The 18,746-nt window shown below is 43.8% G+C and overlaps 1 protein-coding gene across 10 annotated transcripts in view; it reads left to right on the forward strand.

Moving 5' to 3' along the window:
• Positions 1 to 3,354: 3,354 nt before the first annotated feature.
• The window catches only part of LOC129826514 (autism susceptibility gene 2 protein-like), a 472,035-nt gene continuing 456,643 nt past the window's right edge, over positions 3,355 to 18,746 (forward strand). For 6 of the 10 annotated variants that reach the window (XM_055887333.1, XM_055887323.1, XM_055887329.1 and 3 more), the window contains exon 1: positions 3,356 to 4,766. In XM_055887333.1, the coding sequence (XP_055743308.1) occupies positions 4,473 to 4,766 (294 nt within the window). In that variant the 5' untranslated portion in view covers positions 3,356 to 4,472. Of the gene's footprint in view, positions 4,767 to 18,746 lie in introns of all 10 variants that reach the window. The other 4 variants (XM_055887324.1, XM_055887330.1, XM_055887332.1 and 1 more) reach the window with 2 other exon arrangements.

Below are 18,746 nucleotides of genomic sequence, written 5' to 3' on the forward strand. Positions count from 1 at the left end.
CAGGAGGTTGGTGGCACCTTAGTTGGGGAGGTTGGGCTCGTGGTAATGGCTGGAGTGGAATAGGTGGAATAGTATCAGAAACATTCCATTTGGTCTATTGTGCATTGAATACTCTTCCCGGTGTGTGTTGGCCTTTAATGCAGTCAACGACCAAAAGCACCCTCTTTGGCCTCGTGGCTGGTATGTTATTAATATTTTCCATAATTTCCTAATTAGTAAAGTTTTTTCTTTTTTTACAATGAAAATCTGGTGCTTCTACGTCAAACAGTTTTGTTATATTTCAGTGATGTATATAAAGTGTAAATGTAATACATTTCAACTCTATATCTGACATGGTACAGGTGTCTTCTTTTTGTTAAGCCCATAACAATGTGTGTGAGGTGTATACTTTTGTTTCATAGTAGATTTGTTTAAGACTACCAAGAAACACTCTGTGTGACCCTGATTTAGCCCACTGGAGTGAAATGTTAAAAGAATCACTCATGTGCACAAATGAGCTCGTCAGTTTATCCCCCACTGAAGTAAATCTATACGGTGTGCTGGAGAAATATTGATCCCTTTAGGTATCTTCTATGAGAAGCTGTGCTGACATCTCTTGATGTGATTTGGAGAGGGAGAGTGTTGTTACTAATAGTGTAGTAGGCAGACCAGACAGTCAAGATCAATAAAACCTATTACACAACTTCCCCAAAATGTTGAGCAATGCATTGGACAAATATTCGAAAACGAAGTCTACACTCTATCTAGAAAAACGTGCTATTGAGAACCAAGGAAGGTTATTCGGTTGGCCCCATGGAAGAACCCTTTGACTAACCCCTTTGGGGTTCCATGTAGGACCCTTTGACTAACCCTTTTGGGGTTCCATGTAGGACCCTTTGACTAACCCTTTTGGGGTTCCATGTAGGACCCTTTGACTAACCCTTTTGGGGTTCCATGTAGGACCCTTTGACTAACCCTTTTGAGGTTCCATGTAGGACCCTTTGCACAGAGGAACCTTTTTTCTAAGAGTGTACTTCCAGCAGTAGGAAAAACAAAAGAAAGAAAGAGTAAAAAACTGTCTGTTTATATTTCTTACCAGCTGTACTTTTTTATTATGACATTTATCGTGACATTTATCCACGCCAATCTCTTAACTCTGTTTATTTCACTAAAATAGCAGGTCAGATGACTGATTTCACCCTGAATGATGCCTGTGATAAAAACTGAATTGGCTTTTCATGGGCTGCCAATAAATTCTGCTCCTTTCTTTTCATACACACCTCTCCCAGGTCAATCTTTCTGTTTGATTAAACTTTGTTCCTCCATGGTATGAAATATCCAAAGGCTCTTAGATTTATAACCAGTTCATTAAATTATTGACTGCTGCTTTCACTATCAGCCTTGGAGAGTAAGGATAATCTATTATTTATTTGATCCAACTTGATTGTCCTTGGATAGGCATGAAACCTTTACAGCAACATACAGATGATGTCTTTGAAGCAAGCAGGGACAGCAGTAGCAGTATCATTCTAATATTACAGTATTATAGCATTATTGTAGCATTTTTATTAGAAGATACAAAAGAATACCACAGTATTTCAATACAATGTAACAGTAGACAGTATAAAAGAACATAACAGTGTTTAATCAAAAGAAACAGACATGAATGTGCTCAAATTAGGCTGGAAGAGCACTTGTGATGTGATAGCCTACAGTCACAGAGAAAGACAACATGGAGAGAGAGAATTGAATAAGAGAGAGTTTCTAGCGACTGGGAGTATGGAAGCTCTGGTTTGGTAAAGCTAAGAGGTTAATATTTTATATCATGGAATACTGGGCCTACCCCTCTCCAGACAAGGGGTTTCTCTAACTTCTCTAGGTTGCAGCCCCTAGGCACTTTCATGTTGAGTATTTTGCCAGAAAAAGACTGAATTACTCTATGACATGTCATACAGTCAACTAAAAACCCCATAGTTATTAAACATAGGCTTGTACATTTCTTCCTCAGTCATTCCTCAGAGGCAACTAGGCCACAGATTGGGATGTCTAATTTATGCCACCAGACACTCAATCTTCAAATCAAGCATATATAGTACAGATGGTTTAAATTACTGTGGGGATTTTCAATGGATTAAATAAACAAACAAATTCGATAAACATGTTGCCTCTGTAATCACCACAAACAATTCTGACTTTTCCAAGCATTTTACCCCCAATTGAGTGTAACTAAATCCTGACTCCTGATGTGCTTTTTGTGTGGAAATGTACTTTATGCCTCTTATCAAGAGAGCGTAAACAAATTAAAAACAAGTCTACCATCTAACATTCTAAAATCTTGACAGCACTCGTATGTGCTTATACAGTAGAATGGTAAATCATTTCAAAGAGAGTTATGTATTCATTTGAATGAGAGCGATGTGAGGCTCAGTCAGTCTGTATAGGTTACCAGGAAGTAGAGTGGCATTAGGAAAACAGAGGTAATCTCTCCCCTCTAATCCAGAGGCTCTGCTCCTCTCCTCCATACCTGTCCCTTCTCTAATCTCTTTACTGAATTATTTCATACAAAGCAGTTCAACAGAGAGAGAATATCACTCTACAACGCCAGAGGTTGCACTAGCATGAGTATAATAATGCACTAAGTCTTCAGAGACTATATTGCCCTACTAAACGATTGGGGTTCTCTTTGGTCAACATTTACTACAATTTCCTACTGAATTGAAGATAATTACTACATACTGTATATACCCATTTCCTGCACTAATTGTGATATTTCTTTCAGTTTTTGATAGTCCTGCACCAGTAATACTTATCATGACATACTGTTAGCCTTATTCAAGCACTAAACAGGCCTACACATCAATAATACTGTAGGCCTATGTAATAACTTTGCACCAGGGATGGGCTTGAGGTTGAGCCTTATGCTATGTGCTTTTATATTGTAGGCTGTCTCTTCTCTTACAATTTGACTGTGTGCACTAAAGGCTGGTAGTAAACCGAGCCTGAAATGCAAAAACCATACTCTTGTTTCCCAGGCAAATATCTGATGAGGTGAAGTGCAGAAAGATAAGCTTCAGTGAAGTAGACTATCTGCAACTGAGCGCTTGGTAACGGAGATGTACACTACAGAACATATGACATGTCATGATTCATCAGTAGTGGAGAATGGACACCACTGGAGAGTGCCACACAATTCAATTTGGCAAGTATCCAAATAGATCAAATAGGCTAGAATGATGAAAGAGATGAATAACGCCAATCTTCTGACCCCACACAAGCGCAAGTCAAATCACGAATCATAGTTGGAAAGGTTTTCTAGCCTAAAGTGTTGGGCTGCATTTCTATTCGCTGACAGTAGGACGTCAGAGTGGGGCGACTACATGGACGGTAGGCTGCGACAGACATACTGTAGGACTACGTGTAGCCAGCCGCATTACACAAAAGTAATGCGAATATTGTAGCCTATGCCTCATGACAAAGTTACTGTGCGTGATTTAGAAGTATAAACTAGCTCACTTCCTTCTGGTAATTTGCAGAGGTGGCGGAAGTGCGTCAGTTATCTCGGCTCTCTGAGGCTTTTACTGCACACTAATTTCAGATGTAGGGAAAAGAGGGGAGAGGAGATTTTAATCACTCTGCCGCTTTAAGGACACTTATCAAAGCTTTGCATTATGTGAAAACGAAAAATACGACGAGACACGAGTAACTGAGCAACCAAGGACGGAATTCAAGAGTGGATTTATAACTTACGCGGGCCTGGAATAGCCGATGCCTTTGGCTTATGGGGTTTGATCATATGCAGTGGATGGTCGTATGCTGAAGTAGCTAAACGGAGGATCATTTTGAAAATATTGCGCATAAGTAGCGAAAGACTTGGAAATCCCTGCCCTCGTAGCTTTTATCGCGCAAAGGTTTACCCTACGGCGGAACTTGTCAGAGGAATATGGTTAACCGTTGAAACTCGCCAATGCAGAGAGGATTATCCACTTATGTATTATCTCATACATAATTGTTAAGCACCTAATACGCATTTTGACGGATGTTATCTATAGTCCTTTTTTGACAGCGGATCATGGATTGGGTAGTGGAAAACAACGGGCAGCGACATTATTTCTCTGCGCTGTCTGTGGTATGCAGCTATTAACATTGTGTTTTTCCAATGCAACAAAGTTGCAAAGCAAGTGGAATGCATACATTTGAAGTATTTCGCCGTTTTACACCTGCTTATGTAAAGAACGCGTCGACCTTATAGTATCGGATCGCTTCAAATACGTGAGGATTTGCGTTCCTTCTTCCTCGCCTGCATGGAATATTTTAACATTTGTTTATTGTATTCGGGAGAAATATTCAAGGTCATTCCGTGAATCTTATTATATATATGTATTATTTATACATGCGTATCTCCTCGTGATAGCACAATAGTATCAAATTTCGCACAGGGAATCCGCTTTACGTTAGGCGCTCTAGAGTGATTTTGTCATTGCAACATTTTTAAAATGGATGGAAAATTGAAGCAGAGCCGGAGATCCCGTTCCAAACGTGAGAGGGTACGGAGACGGGAGGCAGTGGGCAGGGATGCCCGCAGTCCAAACCCTTCATCTTGTTCAGATAGGGAGCAAAGTCCTGGGAGGGATCTCGCCTCCCAGAATGGTAAAAAGGTTCCACACTCAACACCTTCTTCCAGAGCCTCACGTCCCCCTCGTCGAAAGAGACGAGAGTCCAGTTCTCAAGAAGAGGATATCATTGATGGATTTGCCATTGCCGGTTTCGTCAGCCTGGACTGTCTGGAGGTAAGGGGATTGGCTTATAATTACACATGTCAAACACGTCAGAATTTGCATAAGAGCATAACTTTTCAGCTTGACTAATGAGGTGCTATTCATGACATGCTCTGACATAACGGTTTGTTTGACAGCATATAAACATGTGCTGTTTTCTCTGCGTGTTGAGGAGGGGAATGAATTGTAGATCTTTGGCTTGTCCTTGTAGTTCTGCCTTTTGTTGTTCTATGCAACATGGGTCTGCAGCCCCTTTAGATTTCTTACTCTTTACTACACAATTTCCATCATTGTATGCCTCTATAACCATGTGCCCATATGGAGTGTGCATATTTATTGGATGGTCCAACATGTGCAATGTGTCTTTGATTATGTGTTTCTATTTGCTTTGAAGGTGATTAAACCTCAGGTGAAGTTGAAGTCTACAAATGAGATTGTGAATTTGATACAAGTAACCACTGTCCTTAGATCTCATTATGATCTATTCTAATAACATGAAACAGATTTAGCCAGTGGTAACTAGTGGAACAGACGCAGGATGGAATGCCACCCGTTGTATAATTGAATAATGTGAAACATCTTTCCAAGTACAGTTGAAGTCTTCAAAGTTGACATTTGTATTGGTAATACCTGTGTACCTACTTACATAGTATCTGCAATAATTCCTTAGCCTGTTAGTGGCTGACTGTGGCTGCAAAGGTCAGGAACTAAACCCATAGACACCTGCTACTACTCTACTTGAGTGTAAGCAACACAGTCAGTTGTAATTGCTGCTTGTTCCCCACAGAGACAATACCACCAGCATGGTACAATAGACTGCATTACATAGCTTGACCTATTGGCTTATTACTAGATTTGAGTCCATACATAAGTATGAAATATTGTCCAAGATATGTTATTTTTTGTTGGTGTTGTGGACATAAATGTCCAAAGGAGTGTTCACTCACTGGGAGCTTGTCATTGATTTGTCACCTCCCCTCTGTTAACAAGGTTAACCTGTCAGGGTCCTCAGTAATTACATTGCTCTTCCGTTAACTTAGGCCTTCCATGCCACTTACTAGGGGTTTTGTGTGAACGAAGATAGTGTCTAAGAGGAGGGGCAGAGGGTGAAGTGCATGGAAGTGTGTAGGAGAGGGTGATGGAGAGAGGCCTGGTGTGTGTGTGTGTGTCTGTGTGTGTGTGTGTGTGTGTGTGTGTGTGTGTGTGTGTGTGTGTGTGTGTGTGTGTGTGTGTGTGTGTGTGTGTGAACACGTGTGTGTGTGTGAGCACGTGTGTGTGTGAGCACGTGTGTGTGTGAGCACGTGTGTGTGTGTGTGTGTGAGCACGTGTGTGTGTGTGTGTGAGCACGTGTGTGTGTGTGAGCACGTGTGTGTGTGAGCACGTGTGTGTGTGAGCACGTGTGTGTGTGAGCACGTGTGTGTGTGTGTGTGTGAGCACGTGTGTGTGTGTGTGTGTGAGCTCGTGTGTGTGTGTGAGCACGTGTGTGTGTGAGCACGTGTATGTGTGTGAGCATGTGTGTGTGTGAGCACGTGTGTGTGTGTGAGCACGTGTGTGTGTGAGCACGTGTGTGTGTGAGCACGTGTGTGTGTGTGTGTGAGCTCGTGTGTGTGTGTGTGTGTGTGTGTGTGTGTGTGTGTGTGTGTGTGTGCACGTGTGTGCATTATATGCTCTGATGTGAAAGGTATGTGAAAGGTATGTGTACGCGTGCCTCCGGTGCTCGCTGCTTATGGCAGTCTGACAGGTGCTGACTATGAAGGCCTCTGGGAAGTCTGAGCGAAGCGCTTCTCAGATAGGATCTGATCCCACCAGCATAGGCTGTCTGTAGGGTCGCTTCCTTCAGTGACATCTACAAGTGAATGAATGCTGTACTCAGCCAGACAGCTAATCAGGATAGGCCTGATTAGCTGTAATAATAATAATTTATTAATAATTTAAGAAATAATAATTTCTTCTTAACTGACTTGCCTAGTTAAATAAAGGTTAAATATATATATTTATATATATATATATATATATATATATATATATATCACAAAAGTGAGTACACCCCTTACATTTTTGTAAATATTTGAGTATATCTTTTCATGTGACAACACTGAAGAAATGACACTTTGCTACAATGTAAAGTAGTGAGTGTACAGCTTGTATAACAATTTGGACATTTTCACTTAGGGGTATACTCACTTTTGTTGCCAGCAGTTTAGACATTAATGGCTGTGTGTTGAGTTATTTTGAGGGGACAGCAAATGTACACTGTTATACAAGCTGTACACTCACTACTTTACATTGTAGCAAAGTGTCATTTCTTCAGTGTTGTCACATGAAAAGATATACTCAAATATTTACAAAAATGTGAGGGGTGTACTCACTTTTGTGATATACTGTATATATAATCTGGCATTATAAAGCATTCATAAATCGATTCAATTAAAATGGTTGGAAATGGAGTAAAACAGTTCTCTAAACAGTAGTTGTCAGATTTGCATGAAAATGGGCTGATGGTAGTTAGTTATACTTTGTATGGAGCTAAGTGTGGGTTGGACACACATCTGGAAAGCCTATGTGATAGGGCCAAGCAGGAATGTTAAATGCTAATTTCCTATCAATTATACAACTGACACGGCACCATTAGCCATTCAATAACAAACTGACCTATTGCATCATTCTCTAATAAACACAGTACAGTTGAGAGAGTGTTCTTAACCTCATATAATTCACTGATGGTCAATACAGGCCTCCCTGTTCATGACAGGCCAATTGAGACTGATTAAATCAAATCAAATCAAATCACATTTTATTTGTCACATACACATGGTTAGCAGATGTTAATGCGAGTGTAGCAAAATGCTTGTGCTTCTAGTTCCGACAATGCAGTAATAACCAACAAGTAATCTAACCTAACAATTCCACAACTACTACCTTATACACACAAGTGTAAAGGGATAAAGAATATGTACATAAAGATATATGAATGAGTGATGGTACAGAACGGCAAAGGCAAGATGCAGTAGATGGTATAGAGTACAGTATATACATATGAGATGAGTAATGTAGGGTATGTAAACATAAAGTGGCATAGTTTAAAGTGGCTAGTGATACATGTATTACATAAAGATGGCAAGATGCAGTAGATGATATAGAGTACAGTATATACATATACATATGAGATGAGTAATGTAGGGTATGTAAACATTATATTAAGTGGCATTGTTTAAATTGGCTAGTGGTACATTTTTACATAATTTCCATCAATTCCCATTATTAAAGTGGCTGGAGTTGAGTCAGTATGTTGGCAGCGGCCGCTAAATGTTAGTGGTGGCTGTTTAACAGTCTGATGGCCTTGAGATAGAAGCTGTTTTTCAGTCTCTCGGTCCCTGCTTTGATGCACCTGTACTGACCTCGCCTTCTGGATGATAGCGGGGTGAACAGGCAGTGGCTTGGGTGGTTGTTGTCCTTGATGATCTTTATGGCCTTCCTGTGACATCGGGTGGTGTAGGTGTCCTGGAGGGCAGGTAGTTTGCCCCCAGTGATGCGTTGTGCAGACCTCACTACCCTCTGGAGAGCCTTACGGTTGTGGGCGGAGCAGTTGCCATATCAGGCGGTGATACAGCCCGACAGGATGCTCTCGATTGTGCATCTGTGGAAGTTTGTGAGTGCTTTTGGTGACAAGCCGAATTTCTTCAGCCTCCTGAGGTTGAAGAGGTGCTGCTGCGCCTTCTTCACAACGTTGTCTGTGTGGGTGGACCAATTCAGTTTGTCCGTGATGTGTACACCGAGGAACTTAAAACTTTCCACCTTCTCCACTACTGTCCCGTCGATGTGGATAGGGGGGTGCTCCCTCTGCTGTTTCCTGAAGATTAGACTGGGCACTTTCACAGTATATTGAGATCAACCTCACATTTTCTCTGGGTTCATTGAACCTCTATAGCTTGCTGCTCAACAGTACTGTACACAATGTTTATGTGAATGTGAGTGTTTTGCTTTCACGTTAAACATGTTTCAGTAGTGGGTAATATTGCAGCCTTGGATTGAAAGAATAAAGCTGCCTACTGCTCTTGGAGCTTATGTTGTGTGTAATGTATGCGGGAACCTGCTCTGCTCCCATAGCTTAGTTCATTATGGTAGAAACCAATCCACCACATTGGCCACGTTTGATTATAATTTGTTTATTTGTTTTGAGTCCACATTTCACCCGGAAAGCCACTTACCTATGTAAATTAACCGTACAAACAAGACATGCCTACTTTGTCAAACATGGCTATGCTATAGTGACTGGAAATGTCAGTGAGGAGATGAGGCATGTAGAATGAAAAGCCCTCTCTCAAATGCCTATTAAGACAATTATACAATACTGTTAAAGCCCCTCAAAAGTCCCCCCGTGGGTAATGTACTAACAGAAACAATAAGAAGATATTGCCATTATCCACCTTCCATAATAGAAATGAGATGTGACATTTCCCTCCTCTCTTTGTGTGACGTTGATACTAGATGGCAAATCCCCCTCTCTAATCCACACAGAGGTGATCCTTATGTTATCTGTTTAGGCTTGAATTGACTTTTTTCTCTCTAACCGTCAGTAGTCATTTGTAATGGGGGGGGGGGGGGTTTGACCTGTTTATTGTCACATTAACACAGATTGTGTGTTAACATGTGTTATTACGCTGTCTTACATTATATCCCTTAAAATAGTATATTATTTTCTCTTGTCATAAACAATCAGCCAGTAGCCTACTGCTTCCTCTTACGATTTGATCACACCGACAGTGTCATTGCATTTTGGTACACCAGAAGTACATTCATTTCCAATCAAACGCTGCGTTTGCTGTGCAGCATTGTGTTGCAGAGGCAGTTGCAGTGCTTTCGGTGTGGTGCAGATGTTGGATTTATTGAACGTATGCGTTAAACTGTATGAGTAGACGGCTTGACAGAAATGGTAGCGGAAGGTGAATGTTAAACTTTTGTTGCACACATCCAGCTGATGCTGCATACCATTTTGCGCATTGACGCTGTCGGTGTGTTTGAAGCCTTATAGCAGGTGTAAATGAAGCTGCATCTGTAACAATTCAGCAGTGTGTTGGATGAACAAACCGTACAAGCCGTACATCAACAGTATAGTATTTGGTCTAGAGACTTGTAACTTGTTCAGTGTTGGGATGTTGCTAAAAGCTGTAGTTATAACAACTCAACACTTGTGTTGAACGACAAGCCATAAAGCAACATTATAAACTGGGTGGTTCGAGCCCTGAATGCTGATTGGCTGACAGCCGTGGTATATCAGACCATGTGCCACAGGTATGACAAAACATTTATTTTTGCTGCTCTAATTACGTTGGTAATAGCAATAAGGTACCTCTGGGGTTTGTGCAATATGGCCAATATACCATGGCTAAGGGCTGTGTCCAGGCACTCCGCGCTGCGTCGTGCGTAATAACAGCCATTAAATGTGGTATATTGGCCATATACCACACCCCCTCGTGCCTTATTGCCTAAGTATACCATTTGGTCTCTGGATCCAGAGGCCTGTTAAACTGTGTTGTATGGTCATCATGTTGCAATACCGCTCAGTGTTTTCGTTACACTCATAGTGATGGCTGTAGTGCATCATACTGTATGCTGCCAGCCGGTGACAAACAACAACTCCCCTTTTAATTAACAGGCAGGCCCCCGGAGGCGTCGGTGCTCAGAGCCTGACACGTCCCATGAAGAAATGCTTCTTAAGGCCCATGGGACCCATCTCTCCCGTGGCGGAGAGAGAGTAAGAGAGATAAACATTTTGGCTGTGGTGTGTGTGTGTGTGTGTGTGTGTGTGTGTGTGTGTGTGTGTGTGTGTGTGTGTGTGTGTGTGTGTGTGTGTGTGTGTGTGTGTGTGTGTGTGTGTGTGTGTGTGTGTGTGTGTGTGTGTGTGTGTGTGTGTGTGTGTGTGTGTGTGTGTGTGTACTGTCATGCTCGATAGTGGAGAGAAAGTGGAGAGATAGCATCCTTTTGGCTGTGCTGCTGAGGCTGTGTGCCCAATATATTGACAAATGATCTAAATATCCTCCCTAGGAAGCGCTTGTTCTCTCCAGAGGATATGTGGGGCGGAGGTTACATACAGCCCTTATGGTCCCCCTGCGGAACAGTCTTCATTGTCCGTTATGAGAAGTAATGAATAGCTTGGTTGCTGTGAATGTCACTGTAGTAGATGTGGTGTGTGCTGCTGCTGGCTTTTCCTTTTGTTTCCCTCTTCATTTGGTCGTTGTTTCCCTATGAGAGGTATTGAACAGTCTGGCTAATGTCACTGTCAGTGTTCTAGATGTGTTGTGCTGCTGGGTTGTATCTTCCTCCTTTCTCTCTTGGTCTGCTTTGTGTGGCGAGTGGCAGGATGCAATTATCAAGTGATTAAGATGTTGTCCTGAAGCCTGGTGAGAAGGATTAGACTTCTGACTGGTTAAAGTTGCCTGTTCATCCACTGGCTGCTTTGCTCTATGCTCTTTCACTCATAATCAATGATACAGCGTTGAATAAAAAGGGTAGTTATTGAAATAATACGTGTTTCCCAGTTTGCCACCCTTGCAATTTTGGATCACATATTGTGGCATTTGGCTGCAGAAAATTAAATGACTGGCTGGCAATGAGGCCTGAGAAAGATTTACATTACAAATCATGGAACATAAGTAGAAAGAACAGAAAGTGCCTGTAAGTGTTTTTTCCTTTTGGCCTATTCCACTCATTGACTGAGAGAGCAGTAGAACAGACAGTGAATGGCTTGCTTGTTCATACCTGTACAGTTACATCAACATCTCTCAAGTGAATCCCTTTAAAAATGTGCTTGTATGCAAAAATTATTCATTTTCCAGGGACTTGGGCCCATCAAGTTCAACTGGTCTATTGGTTGGCTTTGCTGAGTAGGGCCTTAACGAAATCCCCCTCAAATCATCTCCCTAAGCTCACAACACAAGACTTAGTCTAATGCTCGCTTTCAGAATGAAGTAGTAAATACAGAGGCAGTTTGACATTTTATTTACCATTGGCACATTCAGTACAGTGCAGTAGAGAGAACCCAATAATAGTCAATGTTTTGCTAATGCATACTGTCACCATGCTACCTAGACCGTCTTGCAGGTCAACTAAACATCCACTATTTCTCACAACATATTAGTATGGGCATGATCTAGTGATCACCAACATCTTATGTTAATACCTGATTATGTACGCCTATATGAGTGAGCGGAGAACGATAAAGGAGTCTTTATTTCACTAGCATCAACGTCCACTTAGTTTTTGTCTTGCCATGACATCATGAACGGTGAACCTGTTATTTTGATTGGGTGAAAATCAAAGCAGATTGGCCTCCAGTCTTTCTCAGGGTTTCAGGGTTTGAGCATTTATTCTGAGAGATGCCGTGACTGGCTATAGCTCCATAGAGGGTCTCAGAGCATGTTTTCTTTATAAATGACTAGCTGTGAAAGCAATTAGTATAACAGTTGTCAACATGCTCCTTGTTACAAATGTGAGATAGGAACATTAGCTCTGAGGGGAATAGTCTTTCTGGTTGGAGTGATACTAACAATAATCACTGCAGAGCTCTATTCCCAGCCTGAAATAAGATATTGAAACGGCTGCTACTTGCCAGTGCTGCTGCCTCGCTTGGTCTCCCTCCGTGGATCAGCCTCTTTCTGCCTCCCTTGGTCTCCCTCCGTGGTTCATCCTCTTTCTGCCTCCCTTGGTCTCCCTCCGTGGATCAGCCTCTTTCTGCCTCGCTTGGTCTCCCTCCGTGGATCAGCCTCTTTCTGCCTCGCTTGGTCTCCCTCCGTGGATCAGCCTCTTTCTGCCTCGCTTGGTCTCCCTCCATGGATCAGCCTCTTTCTGCCTCCCTTGGTCTCCCTCCGTGGATCAGCCTCTTTCTGCCTCCCTTGGTCTCCCTCCGTAGATCAGCCTCTTTCTGCCTCCCTTGGTCTCTCTCCGTGGATCAGCCTCTTTCTGTCTTCCTTGGTCTCCCTCTGTGGATCAGCCTCTTTCTGCAATTCAGAAGTCAATGACGGGCCTCAGCCGCTGATCATATCTCGGAAGGTTTCTTCAGTGGAGACAGACAGAGCTGTCTGTCTGTCAAATATGAGCTTTCGTGTGAGAAGAAATCCAAATAAGGACTTGGACTGTTGTTGTTTGAGTTTTGGCAGCAGACTAATAAGCAGTAGCTGGCCAAGATCATAGAGTTAAGATAAGAGTTGGTTACGCAACGCTAGGGGATCGCTCTCTCATTTACATTTCTACTTTTACCGCTCATTCATTGTCAGCTGCAGTATTTTCTCATGTGGAAGCAAAGCGCTTGTTCCACTCCTTGAGTAATGGGTATATACACTGAGTATACAAAAAATGTCCATGACATAGACGGACCAGGTGAATCCAGTTGAAAGCTATGATCCTTTATGAATGTCACTTGTTAAATCCACTTCAATCAGTTTAAAGGAAGGGGAGGAGACAGGTTAAAGAAGGATTTAAGGAGGTGCAACTCAATATTAGGAAGGTGGCCCTAATGTTTGGTATACTCTGTGTATATACAGTTGAAGTCGGAAGTTTCCATACACCTTAGCCAAATACATTTAAACTCAGTTTTTTCACAATTCCTGACATTTAATCCTAACAACAATTCCCTGTCTTAGGTCAGTTAGGATCACCACTTTATTTTAAGAATGTGAAATGTCAGAATAATAGTAGAGAGAATGATTTATTTCAGCTTGTATTTCATTCATCACATTCCCAGTGGGTCAGAAGTTTACATACACTCAATTAGTATTTGGTAGCATTGCCTTGAAATTGTTTAACTTGGTTCAAATGTTTCGGGTAGCCTTCCACAAGCTTCTCACAATAAGTTGGGTGAATTTTGACCAATTCATCCTGACAGAGCTGGTGTAACTGAGTCAGGTTTGTAAGCCTCCTTGCTCGCACAAACTTTTCCAGTTCTACCCACACATTTTCTATAGGTTTGAGGTCAGGGCTTTGTGATGGCCACTCCAATACCTTGACTGTGTTGTCCTTAAGGCATTTTGCCACAACTTTGGAAGTATGCTTGGGGTCATTGTCCATGTGGAAGACCCATTTGTGACCAAGCTTTAACTTCCTGATTGATGTCTTGAGATGTTGCTTCAATATATCCACATAACTGTCCTGCCTCATGATGCCATCTATTTTGTGAAGTGCACCAGTCCCTCCTGCAGCAAAACACCCCCACAACATGATGCTGCCAGCCCCGTGCTTCACGGTTGGGATGGTGTTCTTCGGCTTGCAAGCCTCCCCCTTTTTCCTCCAAACATAACGATGGTCATTATGGCCAAACAGTTCTATTTTTGTTTCATCAGACTAGAGGACATTTCTCCAAAAAGTACGATCTTTGTCCCTATGTGCAGTTGCAAACTGTAGCCTGGCTTTTTTTATGGCGGTTTTGGAGCAGTGGCTTCTTCCTTGTTGAGCGGCCTTTCAGGTTATGTCGATATAGGACTCGTTTTACTGTGGATACAGATACTTTTGTACCTGTTTCCTCCAGCATCTTCACAAGGTCATTTGCTGTTCTGGGATTGATTTGCACTTTTCGCACCAAAGTACGTTCATCTCTAGGAGACAGAATGCGTCTCCTTCCTGAGCGGTATGATGGCTGCGTGGTCCCATGGTGTTTATACTTGCGTACTTGTAACGCTCGTCTTTCGGTGGAAGAGAGGAGGACCAAGGCGCAGCGTGGTGAATGTTCATGATGTCGAATTTGAATGATATCCAACAAAACAGAACACTGACAAAATACAAAATAACAAAACGACGTGAACAGACCTGAACTTGAGAACATAAAACATGAACGCACGAACAGGTAAGAACAAACGAACGAACGAAACGAAACAGTACCATGTGGTGAAACAAACACAGACACAGCAACAATCACCCACAAACAAACTGTGAGAACAGCCGACCTTAATATGGTTCTCAATCAGAGGAAATGTAAAACACCTGCCCCTGATTGAGAACCATATCAGGCTAATACAATGAACACAGCATAGAAACACATAACATAGAATGCCCACCCAGCTCACGTCCTGACCAACTAAACAAGGCTAAACAAAGGAAATAAGGTCAGGAATGTGACAGTACCCCCCCCCCCCCCCCCCCCCCCAAGGTGCGGTCCGCAAAACCTGAACCTATAGGGCAGGGTCTGGGTGGGCATCTGTCCACGGCTCTGGCTCTGGCTCTGGCTCTGGACGTGGCCCCCACCCCAACATAGTTAATCCCCGCTTCCGTGGCCTCCTCATAATGGTGACCCTCCAAATTAACCCCACTGGACCGAGGGGCAGCACCGGACTAAGGGGCAGCACCGGACTGAGGGGCAGCTCCGGACTGAGGGGCAGCTCCGGACTGAGGGGCAGCACCGGACTGAGGGGCAGCTCCGGACTGAGGGGCAACTCCGGACTGAGTGACGGCTCTGGCAGGTCATGGCTGGCTGACGGCTCTGGCAGGTCATGGCTGGCTGACGGCTCTGGCAGGTCAGGGCTGGCTGACGGCTCTGATAGGTCAGGGCTGGCTGATGGCTCTGGCAGGTCATGGCTGGCTGGCGGCTCTAGCAGGTCCTGGCTGGCTGGCGGCTCTGGCAGCTCCTGTCTGGCGGGCGGCTCTGGCAGCTCCTGTCTGGCGGGCGGCTCTGGCGGCTCCTGTCTGGCGGGCGGTTCTGGCGGCTCCTGTCTGGCAGGCGGTTCTGGCGGCTCCTGACTGACGGACAGCTCTAGCGGCTCCTGACTGACGGACGGACGGCTTTGAAGGCTCAGGACAGACGGGCGGCTTTGAAGGCTCAGGAAAGACGGGTGGCTTTGAAGGCTCAGGACAGACTGGCGGCTCAGACGGCGCTGGGCAGACGGGCAGTTCAGACGGCGCTGGGCAGACGGGCAGTGCAGACGGCATTGGGCAGACGGCAGACTCTGGCCGGCTGAGGCACACAGTAGGCCTAGTGCGTGGTGCCGGAACTGGTGGTACCGGGCTAAGGACACGCACCTTAAGGCTAGTGCGGGGAGCAGCAACAGGGCGCACAGGGCTCTGGAGACGCACAGGAGGCTTGGTGCGTGGTGCCGGAACTGGTGGTACCGGGCTGGAGACACGCACCGCAGGGCGAGTGTGTGGAGTAGGAACAGGGCTCTGGAGACGCACTGGAAGCCTGGTGCGTGGTGTAGGCACTGGTGGTACTGGGCTGGGGCGGGGAGGTGACGCCGGATATACCAGACCGTGCAGAAGTACTCGCTCCCTTGAGCACCGAGCCTGCCCAACCTTACCTGGTTGAATGCTCCCCGTAGCCCGACCAGTGCGGGTTATTCCACCTCCCCGCACTGGTCGGGCTACGGGGAGCATTCAACCAGGTAAGGTTGGGCAGGCTCGGTGCTCAAGGGAGCGAGTACTTCTGCACGGTCTGGTATATCCGGCGTCACCTCCCCGCCCCAGCCCAGTACCACCAGTGCCTACACCACGTGTTGGCGAACCGGGGACACCTTGCATAAGGCTGGTGCCATGTATGCCGGCCCGAGGAGACGCACTGGAGACCAGACGCGTTGAGCCGGCTGCATGGCACCTGGCTCAATGCTCAATCTAGCTCGGCCGATACGAGGAGCTGGAATGTACCGCACCGGGCTAAGCACACGTACAGGAGACACCGTGCGCTTTACCGCATAACACGGTGTCTGCCCGTACTTTCGCTCTCCATGGTAAGCTCGAGGAGTTGGCGCAGGTTTCCATACCTGACTTCGCCACACTCCCTTGTAGCCCCCCCCCCCCCCCCCAAGAAATGTCTGGGCTTGACTCTCAGGCTTCCAGCCTCCCTTCCGTGCTGCCTCCTCATACCACCGCCTCTCGGCTTTAGCTGCCTCCAGCTCTTCACGAGGGCGGCGATATTCCTCCGGTTGTGCCCAGGGTCCTCCGCTGTCCAGAATTTCCTCCCAATTCCAAAAGTCCTGTGATCGCTGCTCCTGCTGCCGCTTACCACGCTGCTTGGTCCGAGTGTGGTGAGTGATTTTGTAACGATCGTCTTTCGGTGGAAGAGAGGAGGACCAAGGTGCAGCGTGGTGAATGTTCATGATGTCGAATTTGAATGATATCCAACAAAACAGAACACTGACAAAATACAAAATAACAAAACGACGTGAACAGACCTGAACTTGAGAACATAAAACATGAACGCACGAACAGGTAAGAACAAACGAACGAACGAAACGAAACAGTACCGTGTGGTGAAACAAACACAGTATGAGTGTCATCTGATGAAGATCATCAAAGGTTAGTGATTCATTTGATCTCTATTTCTGCATTTTGTTACTCCTCTCTTTGGCTGAAAAATCTTTTTCTGTGACTTGGCTCATACCTAACATAATCGTTTGGTGTGCTTTCGTCGTAAAACCTTTTTGAAATCGGACACTTTGGCTGGATTTACAACAAGTGTATCTTTAAAATGGTGTAAAATACTTGTATGTTTGAGGAATTTAAATTATGGGATTTCTGTTGTTTTGTTTTTGGCGCCCTGCAGTTTCACTGGCTGTTGACGAGGTGGGACGCTACCGTCCCACATTCCCTAGAGAGGTTAATAAAGGCACATTCAACTCAGTGTATGTAAACTTCTGACCCACTGGAATTGTGATACAGTGAATCATAAGTGAAATAATCTGTCTGTAAACAATTGTTGGAAAAATTACTTGTCATGCACAAAGTAGATGTCCTAACCGACTTGCCAAAACTATAGTTTGTTAGCAAGAAATTTGTGGAGGGGTTGAAGAACGAGTTTTAATGACTCCAACCTAAGTGTTTGTAAACTTCCGACTTCAACTGTAGATATACTATGCACGTAAATCAAGCAGTTCAATGTTAAACTGACTGCGTCTGTAGAAACACTACGGAAGTGTCCTTGATATATTCAATCTTAAACAATATTTTGTGTGAAGATAAATCCACATGTGAGATATGTCGTTAGTACATTATGGACTTCTGCAACCAGTTTGTCAGGAACAGTGAGAAAGAGATCTAACACATATGACTCATTTTGGCAGAAATACCATGTTATTAGGTATCTCTCTCTCTCTCTCTCTCTCTCTCTCTCTCTCTCTCTCTCTCTCTCTCTCTCTCTCTCTCTCTCTCTCTCTCTCTCTCTCTCTCTCTCTCTCTCTCTCAACTTCTGCATTATGGGGGTTATATACACATCTATGTGTTCGCTCCTTTCAGACAGACCACTTTGTTAAATTTTTCAAAACGAGGAGACACACACACACACACACACACACACACACACACACACACACACACACACACACACACACACACACACACAAACACACACAAACACAGCGCAATGAAAATCTTCAAGTCAATATGGATGAAAAGACATGCTGGTGAGAGAGAGGGAGAATACAAATAATATCACAGAACTCTCTCCCACAAACCCTGTTTGCATTTGGTATTGCCTTGATCTTCTTACCCAACTGTTCTCTGTGTGTCGGTGAAAACATCACTGCTGTAGAATAAAACAGACAGTGCTGAAGAACAGTTAACACTAGAAAAGCCTGGCCTCGAGGGACTCACCTTTGAGCCAATGACACTAATAAATACATTTTGTGTATGGTATTGCAAAATAATGATTTGTTTGTTTTTATGAAGGTCTTAGGCAACATTATAATACAAAATAAAATGTATTTCAAAGAACACAATAGCGTTTTCATTAGTTTATGTAACAGTAGGCTATATGTAGCATACAAACGAAAAGTCACTGAAACACCACAATTCAAGTGTTAAAATCCATTAAATAAATACCATCACAAAGATCATTCATTATTCATTTGTTAAGGGCATATCTTGAGAAACATTATGAATTTAAGATGATTTAATTTCAATAGAACATAATTGCATATTTTGAGTTCAAATATACAGTATTACTGTGCTTTGAGTGTTGCATATGAAGGGCAGTGGGGAAACAATGACATGTCTTAATTTCTTATAACACAAATTCTG

The sequence above is a fragment of the Salvelinus fontinalis genome, chromosome 28 (genome assembly GCF_029448725.1).
Source record: "Salvelinus fontinalis isolate EN_2023a chromosome 28, ASM2944872v1, whole genome shotgun sequence".
Classification (NCBI taxonomy): Eukaryota; Metazoa; Chordata; class Actinopteri; order Salmoniformes; family Salmonidae; genus Salvelinus; species Salvelinus fontinalis.